Genomic DNA, 18370 nt, shown 5'->3' on the forward strand with positions numbered 1-18370 from the left:
TATTTAAATGCCAAGAATATTATAAATTTAACAAAATGCTGAGCTTTGATTTAACAATCAAACCACTACACTTTAAATTGCCTTCAGCTTTTAATTTTTGAACATAAGGTAATTGAAAACTCTATATTAACTGGAAAATACTGAATTAAACATCGATTTTTTATACAAGTGGTACAATTTATTCTGCAACTATTTTAAATGGCAACAGAAATTGTTCCTTGTTTAATATATGTAAAGTATTTCAACTATTAAAATAATTATTGTGTTTTTTTAACTATTGAAACATTGTCCTGAAATTTTATATTCACTGTATACACAAAACACATTCAATAGCTGTGTTTTGCAATTTTTTTTCTATCTTATAGACCTAATACATCATTATTTAGTACCATTAAAGGAACTCCACTTGACGTCCAAAAGCTAATTAAAAAGACAGAATTTAAAATCATTTCATAGAACAACTGTAAAATATGCGATGGATTAATAAATAAAGAAGTATACTCTAAATTGAATTGAAAAATTGATTTATTTTTTTTGGTGCTCTTTCTAGCCCACCTTGAGTTTAAAAGCATTTAAAAGCTTTCCTTTCTCTTTGGCGATTTTCCACAGCTGAAATGATTATTATATCAAAACAAATTGAGTGAATTATCTAAAATTTTGTACACAAGTTACTGGTCTTGATTGCATCAAATGTACCAAAAATATTTTCAGACTCCCACCACATCACAGTTGAGTACCTTTCATGATTGTTCTCTCTTGGAATATGTTTACTTTGAATTTGTAGAAAATTCTTTAATGAAATATCATATTGTACTGAAAAATGCTGTTTTGTCACATCTGTCATGATTTGTTTTGTGTAATTAAATTTGCAAAAACAGAGCTAGAACCAACAATCTTCTGTTTGGAAGACAGACACCCTCAACCAATAGGCCACCTCATCCCAATTCTATGACTTCATGTATAGTATAACGTATCATAATATTATTTAATCTTTTCCCTTATAGAAGCGTGTTTCGTCGGCTTTTTGCCCCCCCCCCCTTTTGAGGCCTCAAACAGTGATAAAATGTCCTATTTAGACCCCAAACACTGTTTTTCGTTTGAGAAATGTTGTTAAAAAAAGTGACCATTTTTTCGGCGCTGTCCCCCATCCAAATAATACATCAGGGGGTTGCCAGAAGGGGGATGTGCCCCCTTCTGTTTGGGGGGTTTGAAGGGGGGCGGAGTCCCCCTCATCGCCAAGAAAATTTTGGACTTGTGAGAGGCTTAAAATGACCCCAGGTTGATCATAAAGTAACGTGTAACCAACGCTGAAAAGCCTTTGACTCTATCTCAATCCATTGAGAAGTTGCAGCACTTTGAAATAAATTTTGATGGAAAAAATCGAGGCAAAATAGTGATTTTTGGCAATTTTGAGATGTCCCCTCGTTGCCATGGTAACAGGAAATTTAAGACTGAGCATGTCGTTACAAAGGCAATGGTGCAGTCAACATTTGTGCCAAGTTTGATTAGTATTGAAGCATTTTTCATAGTTTCATAGCAGTTTGAACTTGTAAGAGGAGGCTTTTCAGTTAAAATGGCCATTTTTCACGATATGCTCATGGGGGAAAGGGTTAAACTTGTAACTCGTAAAACTTTGAAAAATATCTGTAACAAGCTCTAACATTTTTATAAAAACACAATATTTCTCTGTATCAGTCCCTATCAGAATAAAAAAAACACAAATGATTGTGTGACACATGTCAATACAGAAGATTTCAATTACAGAAGATAAATACTGTGGAAGAAAAAGTAATTAAGATAAGTGAATACTCTAGGGCTGATGCCGACAACAATCTTTACAGGAGAGAATAATCATGTTACGACACTGGCTCTTATGTGACAACATAAAAAAACAGCAATTTTGATCCATTTTGTTTTTGGACTTTACAAGAATAAGCCTTTGTTTTCATTGGTTGTAAGAGAAAGCAGTGTATGGCTAACATGCATGTAAACTATCATTTTACTATTAAGGAAAGGTTGTATCTTATTAACAGGTTTACTTTTTATTGCAAAAACTTTTAAGTGGTTTTTGTTCTGGAGCTAACCATTTTAATTTTTAAGATGATGAAGAACAATTAAGAAGCAGAAATTATGTTTGAGGTAACAATTACATAGAGCTCTGATTAAGTTTGGTTGACAATTAGACCTAAAATGTAAATTTGTTTGTTTGTTTTTTGTTGTTTTTTTTCAGATAAGTTAAGGATGTTTTAAAATTTAAGGAACACAATGTCATGTTAAATCTATTTCATGCTTTTAGTATCAACAGGCATGCAGACACATGGAGGTAATATGTTTCAATTTTCATCTGTCTGCTTCATTTTAAAGGATATTGTGTCCAACTCAGCCCTAGAGAGTCTGCAGATGTTTCAAGACAAATGAGCCGCGTCATGACAAAACCAAAATAATGCGTTTGCGACCAGCATGGATCAAGACCAGCCTGCGCATCCGCGCAGTCTGATCAGTATCCATGCTGTTCGCTTACAAACTCTATAACAAGTAGAGAAACTGATAGCGAACAGCATGGATCCTGATCAGACTGCGCGGATGCTCAGGCTGACCTGGCTTCATGCTGGTCGCAAACCCATTATGTTGGTTTTGTCGTGACACGGCTCAAATAATCACACATTTTCCCTCCTTTACATAAAACATTAAAACTTTCTTAATATGTTGTTTGAAGAAATTGTGGATAATGATCAAATGCGGCAAACAGACAAACTGCCATCACAAAAGGTCACCTTTGAGCATTTTATGCTCAGTTGAGCTAAAAACCTATTCTTAATCAGTTTGAGAGAGACAAAACTAATTTAAAATAGTAATTTAAATGGAGTATGTATCCTAGACAACATGAAAAATTCAAGCAAATTTATAAACAATTGGTAATAGATTTTTCTCAGCAACTTACAACAAGAGGGCCATGATGGCCCTGAGGTCGCTCACCTGTATATAGGCCCCCCAACCCCCCCCCCCCCCAACATTGCAGGGCCAATTTAACCCAAGGGCTTTTATTTGCACAAACTCGGTAGACACCCATAAGAAGATGTTTCATGCTAAACATCTAAGCTCTAGCTCATTGGGCTTTATTGAAAGAAGATTTTTTTTAAGTTTTTACTATACACATATAGTTAAAAACAATGACACCCCTGGGGCCGGGCCAGTTTTGACCCCAGGGCTTTTATTTGAACAAACTTTGTAGACACTTACTAGAAGATGTTTCATGCTTAATATCTAAACTCTAGCTATTTGGGTTTTCTCAAAGAAGATTTTTAAGTTTTTGCTATACACATATAAAGAAAATCAATGACCCCCGGGGCGGGGCCAATTTTGACCCCAGGTCTTTTATTTGAACAAACTTGGTAGACACTTATTAGAACATGTTTCATGCTAAATATCTTAGCTTTAACTCTTTTGGTTCTTTAAAAGAAGATTTTTTAAGTTTTTACTATATGCATATAGGGAAAATCAATGACCCCCTGGGGCGGGGCCAATTTTGACCCCAGGGCTTTTATTTGAACAAACTTGGTAGACACCTATTAGAACATGTTTGATGCTAAATATCTTAGCCATAGCTCTTTGAGTTCTTTAAATAAAGATTTTTTAAGTTTTTACTATATGCATATAGGGAAAATCAATGACCCCCCGGGGTGGGGCCAATTTTGACCCCAGGGCTTTTATTTGAACAAACTTGGTAGACACCCATTAGAACATGTTTCATGCTAAATATCTTAGCTGTAGCTCTTTTGGTTCTTTTAAAGAAGATTTTTTAAGTTTTTACTATATGTATATAGGGAAAATCAATGACCCCCCGGGGCAGGGCCAATTTTGACCCCAGGGCTTTTATTTGAACAAACTTGGTAGACACTCACTAGATGATGTTTCATGCCAAATATCTAAGCTCTAGCTCTTATGGTTTTTTAAAAGAAGATATTTAAAGTTTTTTCTTTCGGTTGCCATGGCAACCAGAGTTCTGCATGGAATTAAATTCTTTGAACAATTTTTAAAGGTGACTACCAAAGGAACATTCCTGTGAAGTTTGGATGAAATTGGCTTAGTGGTTTATGAGGAGATGTCATTTAAAGTAAAAGTTTACGGACGGACGGACGGACGGACGACGGACGGACGCCGGACGAAAAGCGATCACAAAAGCTCACCCTGTCACTTTGTGACAGGTGAGCTAAAAATTAACAAATGACAGAAAATGTCTATAAACAGGGATAGGAAATGATTAACATTAAAGTAATTTGTAATCCATTTTGAATCAATTATATGAATAAAAATTAATAATTTATTAGTAAGAATCTCTCTTTTCACATATAAAGCATACCTTTTGAGAAAGTTGACATTTTCTTCTTGTCTTTGCAGACCAGTCTTCATCATGATGGCCTGGAAAATCCTCCGATCCAGCACCCATACTTTAACATCAGTGACCGCTACGAGAAGAAGATAAATATTATATCATTATCATTGTATTATAAAACATTAAAATTACACCAATAACTTTGTGCCTTTCTTTACCTTTGTATTTGAATGTATTGATATGATTTTCATGATGAGATAAACAGATTTCATATAGAGACCGTCCTATCATACAATATTAGTATTTAATAAAAGAATTCAAATTAATTCTGTATATTATCCCATTTAAAGATTGCGCAAGACTTAAATTTATGAGTACCCTCAGCCTGTCAATATAATTTGGACTTCCATCAAGTCTGAACCTAAATTAATGCATACAAACATAATGGAAGAAAGCCAGCCTTCAATTACAGTTTCAGTCTATGCAGTGCTTGGTTTAGAAATAGTTTTGAAGGCCCTCTAGGGTATACTTCTTCTTAACCTTTAACCTTAAGAACATTTTTAATGGAATCCAGCTTCCTTTTGAAACTATCTGTTATCATTTTTGGGGATAACATAAGATGAAAATTTGAGGTTGGTACGTTAACAGTTAGGAGCCTAACAGGTCAGACGGAAACTCTCTGTGCAGCCTCGCCTGACTCCATAATGGTGGCAAAGGCAAATCCCCTTTGGTCACAGCAGTGGAAGGGTTAAAGCATTATGCTGATTGGGAAGAAGTACAGTCCACAGGATGCAAAATTCTTTAATGTTTACTCAAGTTATTTATTCTTGTTTCAACAATATTGTCTCAGAATTTACTTCAGTCAAATAAATAATTGAGGGACCAGTTATGCCAAGTGGCTTTAAAGTTGTCTGCCTTTCAAATCAGAATTTGTGGGTCAAATTTCAAATCCTACTTTGGTCATGATTTATTTTAAGTGTTTAAATCTGCCAAAGGAAAATACTAATATTCAGTGTTCAATAGAATCAAGAAGATGAAATAATTATAACTGTACGATGAGATAGAAATTAATTCACAATAATTTCAATTTACCTTTTATTGTTTGAAATATATCGTGTTTCATTTCAGCATTTTGATGCAGTTAAATGGAATACAAGGAAGCTATTTCAAATATTGTATGGAATACAAGGAAGCTATTTCAAATAGTGTATGGAATACAAGGAAGCTATTTCAAATATTGTACTAAGGGCATTAATATGATATCCATCTTCCAATATATTGTATATTAGATCATAATACACCCACTTTTATTGTGCAATTATAGAAGAAACTGATATCTTGCAACAGACACAGTTTATTAAGTAATTTGATAGCTTAATAGATATTATAAAAGGACATAAAAGAAAAGTTATTTTGTTCTGAGCGATTGTTTTCCTTGGATATTAATAAGAAAATGTCACACTGTCTACTTGAAATCATTATTGTGGACACAGAAAACTGTACAAAATTTGAATTACTTTTGATTTAGAAGGGTCTTCTTTTTTTATTCATTATTACCAGCAGTCAGAAAACTGTGTTGTTCATTCAGTTATATTAGTTATGTTGTTCCTTTATGATTAAGAAATGCAGACATTTGTACATTCCCAGTCTGATGATTTTGTTATAATAATAATAATGTTATGCATTTGTATAATGTAACATGGTGACTGCATCTACAACACATATTGTGAAAAGCAATCAGAGAATATGTGTTATCTATAATCCTAGTGCTCTCAAAAATCACACTTTCATAATATGAAGTCTGGGCAATTTGTAAATTATATTGAAAGAAAACAAATCATTATAATAAGTTCAGTTCCTTAAGACCTAAAGTGAATAAATCTGCCATATCCTAATATATTGAAGTAATTGGAATACCAGTAGAATATCACCCTATTCCAGTGGAAAATACCAATAGCTCTAGAATATCACAGTGGGAACAGCAAAACCATGGCAAATGAATATTATTGCATTCCAGTGGAAACCAAAAAAATCATGGTCACGGACTACTAGTGGATTCCAGTGGAAATCAGTTAAACTAACAAAGTGTGATACCACTGCATTTCAGTAGCAATATGAAACATATGCATACTTGCGGAATACCACTGTATTCCAGTGGAAATAGAAAGTAAACTTTGGATCATACCAGTGGAATGTTGGTTTCAATGCTGTTGGAATTCCAATGATATTATCAGTAGTAGCAGTGGAAAAGAAAACTAAAATTATAAGCTTTGACACATTATACTGAAACTGCTTGATCTAATTAATTTGATGTTCATTGAAAAATTCTCACTCAATAATTATACTGAAAATCTTCTTAAATACAAATTAGGGAAATGTCAAACTGACATTAAAATCACCCCCACCATGTATTGAAAAGGTTCATTGACTTGTTACTAATTTTACACTACAAATGTCATAATCCTGCCATGATATGCAAAGATTTCACAGAAAGATTATTTGTATTTCTACAGAAACCTTATCTGTAACATTTCTATAAAAAAAACTGCTAGCATACTGCCTTATTACATCAAATGCAAAAGCAAATATTCAAATATTTTTAGAGACCAGTTTTCTTATACAAAGCCTTTTGTTATCTTAAATGTCTTAACTGATCAAAATTTGTGTATGACAGACCTGGAAAAATGTCTGAGTTACATTTAATTAGATTTGTTTACCTCTGACAGAAGCAGTTCTTGTACAGTTATATAATATAGCCAGTTCACCAAATGCTCTCCCTGCTGCCATCTTTCCAAGCACATTCGTCTCCTTAAGAACTTCCAGTTCACCATCTGTAAAAAAGAAAACATTGAAACTTATTTGTCTGAATTACGTCTTTTGGTATATTCAAATTACCTGCAGTAGGCCAATATCATGTGAACCACTATCACATCAATACAGTTGGTCAGCTTGGTCAGACAGATTAAACATAATGGCACAGCCCAGAGTCTTGGATGGTCAGATAAAAAAAAACTTGAAATTAGCAATGGACCAATCAAAATTCAAAGATCTTGGCATCTTCATTTTTTTTATTTTTAGGCACACCAACACAGATTAGGTAATACTGGCACTCAAACAGGAAAGATGATTTTGGCTTACCTTTGGTGTTGAAAACTTAAGGCATCTTAATCAAACAAGAACAGTGGAAAAAGGATTGCCATTGATGAATATTAATAACTGAGATTTACAATAAGGGGCGAATTTAATAAGTTTGAAAATTTTTACCTTCACTTGATCAAAGTATTAGATCTATACTTATATTAGCAAATCATTTCTCATGGGCATATAAATACAAGTAATTGTGTTTTAATATTTTTAAGTTACAACAATAGGTTGCTTATTGATTATGGAGGGCTGTATAATTCTTTTTGGCACGAAACAATTCAATGTATTTTGATTTGACTTAAATTTTCATCTAAATATCTCAGGTTATATAACAGCAGATTCTGAAATTCAATAAAACAAATTAATACAAATCTATTTTTCATTAAACCCAATCATCTAATTCCAGCAAGGAAATTATAAGTCAGAAAATCAATTACATGCGATATATTCATTGAAATGTAAAAACATAATTGCTTATTTGAATATTTAATAAAATATTTAAACTTTTGCAATTCCATTTTACTAATGGGAATTTAAATAGCTAATGCCGCTAAGATATTTTGTTCTCAGTTGACTTAACTAATTTCAAATTTATGTTTAACCCATCTCTTTAATAGTACAAAATGTTTGTGTCTACTTTAACATTGACTGAGCTGTCTGTAGGACACTATGCTCAACTTATCTCAATGCTTCATACTCAAAGACAAGAGCCCGGGTAATGTAGATTTTCTAGGTTCAAAAAGGGCCTGATGATGATGATTCTGCTAAAATTTGTGATAAGAGTTATGGGCCTTCAAAATAGTGATCCCCTATTATGCTCTCAGATAAGTGTGTTTCAACTTAAGTTTCAATTCTTTCTCTTCAGTAGTTTTGGAGATACCAACTTGCACACAAAAACTTAACCAATTTAGTATGAGAATGACACCGACACCTGGATGAGTGCAATAGCTCTGTGAATAGTTCTTTGACTAGTTGAGCTTAAAAAACTCACAGTGATAGTCTTTATACAAAAACATATTTTGAAAAATGTATCTCACCAATATTATTTTGCAAAATGTATCTCACCAATATTAATAATTATCAGAATTTAGGGTTTGGTCTCAGCAGGATGGTTTTATGACCTAAGGAAGTTGTTATACACATTGTTAATCAATATTTAAGTCTGGTATATGGCTTATATAATATACATAATATATGGCTAAGTTTCAAATCTAAAGCAATCTAACTGGATAAAATGTAATACATGTTGCACATGCATGGTGTTTGCAGTCAGAAATGCATGCCAAGTTTTTGTAGCTATTTTATACAAGTTGATGAGAATTATATAAACTATATGTGTCTGGTACTTCCTGCCTAAAGATAATTGTAATAACAGTTCAAACCATGGTAAATTGATTAAAAACATTATAGATTTTATATTTCTTTATATAATTTACTTGAACTTCCATTTGGAACAACAATATTTCAATTGTCCCTATAGTAATGTTTGAACGGTACATTACACAAAATATAATTAATAAACAAACAAAAAAGTAGTAACCATGTTGGGCATTTTTCACAGTTAGAAAAATTACTCTGGAAAAACGGAGCGAGTGAATGGTGTGAAATTTTGCACACAAGCTATGCCTGCATCAAACCAAACATAAATCTCAAGTCCTGTCATGTAAAAAACCTCAGTGGAGTCCCTTTAAACTTTGAAAATTAAACTAGGCAAATTAAATGCATAACAAAAATGCACAACAATATTTGGGTTAACAATATGATTTAATATCTAAATATTCAAGACTCAAAACATTAAATGAAAACAAGGGCAACACTGACAGTCCTTTCATAAATTTACCTCCCTTTGAAGATATATAGGAAACTACTGAATTATAACAACATTTAATTAGTATTTTTTTATTTTTCTTTGGTTTTACATTACACTAACAAAGAAGAGGTCATATGGCATCTTTCTAGTTTTACTGGTGGAGGATTAGACCTAAGAGGTGGCCCTCCGTGCATTATTTCAGGCACAATCTGAGGCACCTGAGTAGAACCATAAACCTTTTGTAAGCTACCTCACCAGGATAGCTTCCTCATATGAAGTTTCTAAAGTTCTTTGCATAATTTAAAACCAAAACAGTAAGGGCGGCAAATATTTAGTCAACTACCTGAACCACTCAGCCTGTATCAGACGCCAAGTTTAATAATCATCTCAACATGATGAAGTACTAGTTTGATACCAAACTTCCATGAAATTCACTTTGATAAAAAAAAATAATCTACAAAATTCATCAAAGTGCTTTCCTTAAAGAATTAATATCTCAGGGAAATTGAAAATCAATAGAATTAACAGTATATTGAAGCACTGTCTGCCTTTAATTGACAATGATGTATAATGATCATAACATTACCATGATATTTATACAAGAACTCGAAACTGCATGATTAGTCTATAAGTCTGCTTAACAGGTATTCTTTGTGCTCACATGGTAACATTAGATACACTTAACACAGGAAGTTCAGGGAGTTGTTTTATCAATTTTTATAAAATATAAATTATTCAAACAGACCCTGAAAATACTTTTAACAGCTAATGTGATAATTAGGGAAGTTCTAAAAAATGTTTCCTTATATCAGTCATCTTTTAAAAAAATTCCACACACCCTGTTCTCTTTACTGTAATAACTTTTTCCTTTCATTCTGGTTTTTACCTTGATATTCAGCTCATTCTATGATTATTTAAAGATTCCGGTCCCAGTGGAAATTAATTACTTGAAAACCGGGCCATATTAATCTATGATATTCATGTAAAATTACACAGTTTTTCAATTTTCATACAGTTTTCTAACATAGCCAGATTGCAAATATATCTATCAGAGTTCTGATGACTTGCAAAATTTTTTAACAAGACTCAGAGGAAATTGTAATAAAACCAATTATGCTCGAGTTACAAAACCTTGATAATATACGCTGCAGTAGAGTATTCTGTTATATATATATATAACATGTATGTAAAGAAATCAAATGACTATAATTTTGCCTATCAAACAATATATGCCAGTACAGCTCTATGATAGTCTGGTGAGAGATCTAAGAAGAAAAAGAAGAAATTGTTTACAGCCAGCAATCTAAATTCACCAATCTACTAAACCTACAGCTTATTGTGTTCTAAATAAATCAGGTCAAAACTCTTATGGCTGCTGTTCCTGGATGGCAACATATACAATGGTGGTGGTGTTGGTAGTTTTCACTCGGATCACGACAGTAACCCACATTGAATTCACCAAAGCACAGTTCAACCACTGCATTGTGTCAAGCAGTTTACCAGTATTAGTTGCCTTCACTTTCGCAAGACACTCAGAAACTAATCTGTACATGCCAGAGCAGAGGTACAGTTCGAATGACCGTAGAAAGGATTTCATGATCAATCACAACGAAAGTGAGCTGCGCTGTGTGGGAATCAACCCAAGGACACCCAATTCACAGTCCAATGCTCTACCTATTGAGCTAACCGGATGGCTATCAACATATACAATTTACAAGATTTGACCATTTATACCAATGAATTGCCTGCCCGTGAAGAATTCATTACCATATGATATTAAACAAAATGGACTATAAAAAGCTCAAAAGGGACACCTACAGGTCATGTCATTCGCAATATTTTTTGTCAGGTTACCTATATATAGAATTGAGAAGGGAAATCATTTCAAGAAAAAATATCTGAATAAGCAGATTTCCTTGTATTTTTGGAAATGCTATTATTTTTTATTATTATCAAATTAATACAAGACATTTTGATAAATTTCAAAGTTAGCAATTACAGATTACTTTACAGTCAATTCTGCATGACTGTATATAATAGATACAAAAAAAATCTAAGTCATCACCATAAGTTTACTGTATATATCACATTCACAGGTGATACTGTATATTATTCAAAGGTTTTACTGTATATCACAGATGTTACTGTTACATATTGTTTACAACTCCTTATCATCTGTCATGAAAGTGTATCCTGTTAACATTATGTTGACATCGGGTGTTGATAAATCATCATTGATTTGACTACGTATATTGACAAACTGTCAGTTATCGTGATAATTAATGACTTACCTACCTATCAATTGATTAAGAGATTTTCAACAAAATGTATACCTTTACAAAAATGCGATTCATTATCTTAAAATCCTTATCTTAAAAGGGTTAAATGAATAAATTTATATTAAAAAAAATCATTTTTGATATATAATAAAACGCAAGCCATACACCAAGTTTAAAAATAAATTTGCTCAAATGAAAACTTACATCAGACTGCTTTTATTTGCAAGAGGCATTTTCTCAGGACATTGCAAAAGAATTTAATCAACAATGAATTATATAGAACTGCATGCATTTATCTCCCCTGCCTGCTCTAAGTACTTCGTAAATTGGACCTGCCCCTTTTTGAGTTTAACCGGAACCGTCCATTGTAACTTCAAGGAATTTTAAATGACTTATTATAATATCAATAGAATAGGGGTCTGCAGTTACCACACTGCATATTATTGACAGCATGCTGGCCTAGCATGTTTTACTAAGGCAAGCAGTTATTGCCTAAAATTTGAGATGTATTCAAAGATTTATAAAACTCAGTTTCTTTATGTCTGTCATTTGGTGAGCAACAGACTCTATCAATAATAGAATTATATAAACAATTTGAAGTAACTGACTCTGAACACTGAAGAATAATCATCATTCTTTTTGTTTAAGTAATAACACTTTGTGAGAATTGCAGTGTTATGAAACTATCCGTCTAGGAAAGTTATTTTAGACATTTTCTCACCTGCTGCCACATATAGATGTTGACCTGCATCCCCTTCTCGTATAATATAATGACCCTGTTTGACCTGCTTTTCATACATGCACTCTACCACCTCCCGTATTTGCGTAGAATCTAACTTCTTCAAGAAATCATTGTCTAAAATTGCATCCTTAATAAGCTGTTTGGATCTGAAAATACAGAATAATTTCATTTCTAACGATGCTATCTTATGTTAAATTTATTCAGAGTTGCTGCCCTTTGATATCAAATGTACATTTGTAATAACATGATAAAAACAGTGCATCAAAATATAAAGTTAGGGTGTACAGATGGTCCAGTGGTAACATCTGACAGTCTGAGGAAACCTGAAATTACCATAGATTTCCAATGGGGACTATAAAAATACATAAATGTACATCACATAAAATCAAAAACATGGGAAGACTAGACATACATGTAAACAAATAGAAAACAGCTGTTTCATTTTCTTGAATGTTGCATCAAGGATAGGCTAGGAAACTATTAAGAGAATCTTATTGTTTACAAAAGAAATTATTATTTAAATTTCTTTAACTTATAAATACATCATTTGTTTCTTAATTAAAGTATTAGCCAATCAATTTCAAGTAAATAAATAAGATCCGGTTTTATACAGACGCTGCTCTTTTTCGTTTATTACATAAATATTCATCACTTACTCAATACAAAAAAAGAGATCAGTTCCAAGAAACACTCATCGTTTTCTTTTGTTGGCAGAATGTATAAGACAGGATGCTAAAGGCGTATTTTAAAATAATGCAATGTTAAATGTATCCAAATAGTCTATTACTTGTCTACTATTATGCTTCAAATTCAAAACTGATTTAAGAATTCAATTTAATTTACTAAAAGTTGCATGTCATTCACATTATTATCTGTTTCTGTTATTATCTAGAACAGGTGCAAAAATTTACAAAACAATGAATCACACAATGGATTGTTACACTGACTATAATTCATCATACTTTTGGTGGGTTATTTTTGTTGTTTTTTTCCCTATCTCCATCCCAACAGGGTTACCCCATTTATTCTCCCAATCAAAAGTCTGAAGTTTTTATAGGATGTGTTTCTAAATTCAAAATTTTACCAATTTCATGTTTTGAACTTTTGATGTCAAAAGCTGAGCATTATAAGCTAACTTGACCTTAAAGTCATAATGATGTACTACAAAGTCCCTGTTTTTTCATCACTATTTTTTAATAATTTCAACACAGAATAATATGTTAACTATCAACTTGCAGACAATTTGTAGTAATTTAAATCTTGTTGATATCAATGCATACATTCTGACAAAATTCTTCATATTTTAATGTCTATTTACTGTCAATATAGATGAAACAAATAACTTTATCACAACATAATATGTACTATATGACTGTATAGGTCATCAAAACTGACCATCAAATGTTGTTGTCATTATCATCTGACCATCATATGTTGGTCAATCATCATAATGAAAAAATTACTTGACCTGTACTTTCTATATAGATTATTATCATAAAACAATGCTTGGCTGGCGATGTTTATACACATGGTTATAATACCAAAAGGAATTTACATCCCCACTTATATCAAAGAAAAAATATATGATTTTGTGTTTATATCAAAGAAAGAGAAAGTTGCCCACCCTTTAACAAATGTAGGGCAAGACTGAGGCCTTATAACCAAAAGCAATTATAATATATGGTCCATGCAGATCAAAATCTCTAGGTACATCTGTGAAGTCTGATCATGGTCTACACAGTGTTCCCTAATTTCGACAGTATTTTTTTTTCTTATTTTCCATAAAAAGATAAATTGGTTTTGTCAAGATTATATGAAAGCTGGGCAAGTTTATACAAGATATTAGATGAGGGTAAAAATAGCTATCACATATTTTTCTGGTCTGAAAACGTATCTAGATTAATAGTAGATTAAGCAAACTGATTATTACAAACTAAAGTAGCTTATATATTCCTGGATATAATCTAAGACAGCAACTTTATTGCCTTGTTTTCTAAGAAAAATTGCATTCCTTCAGCTAAATCTGTATCAGAAGTAGATTACTATCAGAGAAAACTCATTGTTCAAGAAATTGGTCAGTGTTGTTCAAGTAATTGATCAGTAGTGTTAGATTGGACGGACAACAGCAACTAATCAAATTGCGTTAATAACAGTATATTGTGACCCCCTTTTCCAGCGCTATTCCTTTTGTTATAAAACAGAGAACCCAGCTTTCTCAGATTTTCTTGGATGTTCCACAGTCATTTTTATTTGCTTGATTAACTAACGGGAAAATGTCTAACAGAAATCTCTAGCACATCAATTTATTTTCTTATAGCTCTTACAGGAATTCTGTGAAAATAGAAAGAATGCAATTTGCAAATATTGAATAAAGCACTCATTCAGTGACCTCAGGCTGGTCTTGATAGAAAATATAATAAGAAATGGTGTCAAGAAATAGGCATTTCATTAGTGTGGAAAAAGCTGTACAGAAACAGTCTTATTACAAATTCTGTTTTACTATTATAAAACAAAAATCATCCATTTATCAAAACAAAAAATCTGTCTTTTGATGTACTGAAAAACTTAAATATCTATTTTCAAAAATCAGCAATAATGGCATGATCAAGTGGTTATGCATCTGGCTGTGTGGGTGTAAGTGTCTTCAGGGTCAAGCCGTTATTTCCTTGAGCAAGAAACTTTACACTTATTGCTAAGTACTCGTTGGTTCCAGGAATTGATCTGAGAGTATCTCTATTGGCTAATAGCTTAATTCCTACACAATCAAACTAACATAAATTCTGTCTAAACTAAATATTTGTAAGCTTCAGCTGCTGGATAATTAGCTTTTAAATCCTGAAGTATAATTAATTATAAAATATTTTTATTTGACACTTTTATTCAAAGAAAAAAAAGCCCACCATGCACATATATAATACAAAGGACTTAAAGGGTGAAAATGGGTGAGCTTTCAAAACAAAACTGCAAGATCCTATCATCCACGTCAATGAAAGCTTCTGTGTATGTTACTAACCCAATTAACATTTTCAGGTAAACAAATTGCCCATGGCATTTGGCCACATTTCAGTTGACCCTTAACTGTAATACAGGTACAATCTGTTTACAAATATTTACAGGTCCTTTAAATACTAATCCCCTTTTACCCTCTTTATAGAAGGAATTTTAATAATATCTCTTAAGCATCAATTAATAAACTTGAAGATGAGACTTGTTATTAATCCCCTAGATTAAAGATGCTTTCAAAGCATAGTGACACCTAAACAAAACATAGTAACAACTGAAACTTCCCAAAGATTGTCAGGCACGACACTAGAAAATGTCATCGTAATATAATCGGGGCTACATAGGAATCCATGGTATTATTGAGTACACCTTTAATCATATTTAAATATAAATATTATAACTTGATCTGTCGATGATAACCTTTACCTCCACCTACAGCACTTATAAGGCACCCCAGGTCTACCCTTTATGTATCTATAATCTATCACTATATATTCAATTTTCTTGTCAGGAAGATCTTAAATTTCTTAAAACAATATTGTTTATATTCAAAAATCTCTCACAGGAATTTAAAATTTTAACCAGATCTTAGTCACTGCCAGTGCCTGACTTTATATAGTCACATCATGCTATACAAGTACTTCACAAGGAAATTGATTTAATATTGGAAAATGCATTTGGGAAAAAAAACTCCTCTAAGCTTTAGGCATTAGTTTGAAATTCCCTGCTGATTTGTCAGAGACACATATAACTGATCAATAAGTACATTACAGCACATATAAGAAAGTGCTATATCAGAGATAAACCAATGCAATAAATCACATTCTCTCGTTTTCTGGAAATATTTGTATACATAGCATCTCTCAGAGATAGTAAATAAGTTATATAACCTATATACAAATCTTAGCACAGATATGTTTCCTTGACTTCTTTGATATTTTAAGTCACAACAGCAAAGATTATGGAAATCAAAAAATCAATGTAACGAACGGGAATCAAAAATTCAATATAACGACTATGAAATCAAAAATTCAATATAACAACTATGAAATCAAAAATTCAATATAACGATTTTCAATGCAATGACTTTGGAAATCAAAATTTCGATGTAACGACTAGCAAAATCAAAAATACGGAAATAAAAAATACAATTGAACAACTATGTAAATTAAAAATACAATGTAACGGCTATTTTGTCCCACAAGATGCTTATATTCTTACACTCAAATTTTAAAGCTGTAGAAATTTTCTCTAGCGAGCATGACCAAATTTGATTTATTGTACATAACATAAGTCAACATAACTTTTAAAGAAAAAGTCAATTAAATATATTTAAACAAAGTGTCAAAATTTGCATATACTATTGTAATTACTTTAAGTGAATTAACAATTCATTTGAAAATCTAATTAATTATGAATATTTTTTTAAAACATATTGATCTAGAATTTTTAATTTTCAATCAATAAACATTTTTTAATCATGTTTGGATTTTATAAATTAAAGATTTTCAGATTGTAATCCCAATATATTTAAAATATTCATCAATAATTTTCAGATTTTGCATGTGACGAAGTAATATTTTAACAGAATTGAAAACCAATAAAGTGAATTTAGGTTATACTTTCTTAAATATATGAATATTTATTATTTTAAATTAAATGATTTGCATTATTTTATGTTGCTGGTTTTTTATGTATATTTTCTTTATCAGGACAAAATAATTTGAAAATGTGTGGGGAATTGTATCATTTTGCATATTTTACAGAATTGTTTCATGATTATCTGTCAGAAAAGTTATTTCACATTTTATAGGTAAAAGAATCTTATACAACTATAGTAAGGTAAACAGATTCAGTCTGATATCAAGGAATCAGAATCTGGCCCATTATTATTCAAGATGTAACAAATCTAAGCAGGATTTGTTTGAAGTAACATGTCAGAACAATGTTCCAAGAATTGAGCCATGCTGCAATACAATATTTCTGAGGTCAACAAAATAAAACCCAGTGGTCACAAAAACTGTAATTTTTTTTCAAAGAAATTGTTTTGGTTAGAAAATTAGCTCTGTTATGAAGTTACAAAATCTGCATTATTTTTCTGATATCAAAAAAAAAAGAGCTATTACATAAGGCATGCAAATAATCACTTTATTGACTAATAAAAAAAACAACATTGAAGCCAGTAAGATATGAAGTTTTCTCAGTTTTTGTGGTGGAAAAAAGTTTAATAAAATAATGAACAACATCATTCTGTGTTGGCCACATGACATTTCCATAAGTGATTTTTGTTTGAAATGTAATTTACCAAGATGGAACAATATTTAGTTAACACCATCCTTTACTTCCTGTACTTCAATCTTGTGAGATTTAGACTAATGCTGATATTTTAAGACTTAATAATAAACCACACATTACCACCCAGAAAAGTTTTAAAGACAGATTTTTTTGTGATTTTATTTTATTGTGGATCTAGTATTCCTATAAGGTTTATCATCAGGATCTTCATAGTTGTTTGATTATTATTAAGAACAATTAAAATATTAAATAAATATTTTTCAACACTGAATCCCAAAAATCAATAATTATGTGATAGAAGGGAATTTAATGCATTGCAAAGCCTGAAATAGTTATTTTACAATGACTGACTTAAATCATGAAATTTGTTGTTTTTTTGGTGTGTGTGTTTTTTTTTGTTTTTTTTTACAATTCAGATTTATCAAGAATGACAAAAATGTATGATAACAGTTAAAAGAAGGCAAAATTTAGCAGCCTGTAGGAAGTTAAGATAATACCTGAAATAAGATGATATTTAGTGTTGATATTTTTACAGTCAAGTGTTTGATTTTATCCTTAATATCTGTATAATAATGCTGTATGCTACGGGCACATCAAAACTCAGTGATTGTGTATATTTTTCACATCAATCTAAAATATTTTCAGACTTATTATAGTCACTGATATTTGATTTATCTCAGATTTTATTATCACAGTAGTATCACATTTTAAATCAGTTTGGTCAGCCTTAGGACATTAATATTTCAATGTTATTTATTATTATA

General features: G+C 31.5%; 1 protein-coding gene across 8 annotated transcripts in view; it reads right to left on the bottom strand.

The window, feature by feature from the left end:
* The window catches only part of LOC132717728 (cGMP-dependent protein kinase 1-like), a 91018-nt gene that overhangs the window by 34263 nt on the left and 38385 nt on the right, over window positions 1-18370 (bottom strand). For all 8 annotated transcript variants that reach the window (XM_060701275.1, XM_060701279.1, XM_060701276.1 and 5 more), the window contains 3 exons: window positions 12288-12454; window positions 7051-7164; window positions 4361-4466 (listed from right to left, as the gene is read on the bottom strand). In XM_060701275.1, coding sequence (XP_060557258.1) covers window positions 4361-4466; window positions 7051-7164; window positions 12288-12454 — 387 coding nt within the window. The remainder of the gene's footprint in view (window positions 1-4360; window positions 4467-7050; window positions 7165-12287; window positions 12455-18370) is intronic.

The sequence above is a fragment of the Ruditapes philippinarum genome, unplaced genomic scaffold, assembly GCF_026571515.1.
Source record: "Ruditapes philippinarum isolate M1 unplaced genomic scaffold, ASM2657151v2 ctg793_1_1_1_1, whole genome shotgun sequence".
Lineage (NCBI taxonomy): Eukaryota > Metazoa > Mollusca > Bivalvia > Venerida > Veneridae > Ruditapes > Ruditapes philippinarum.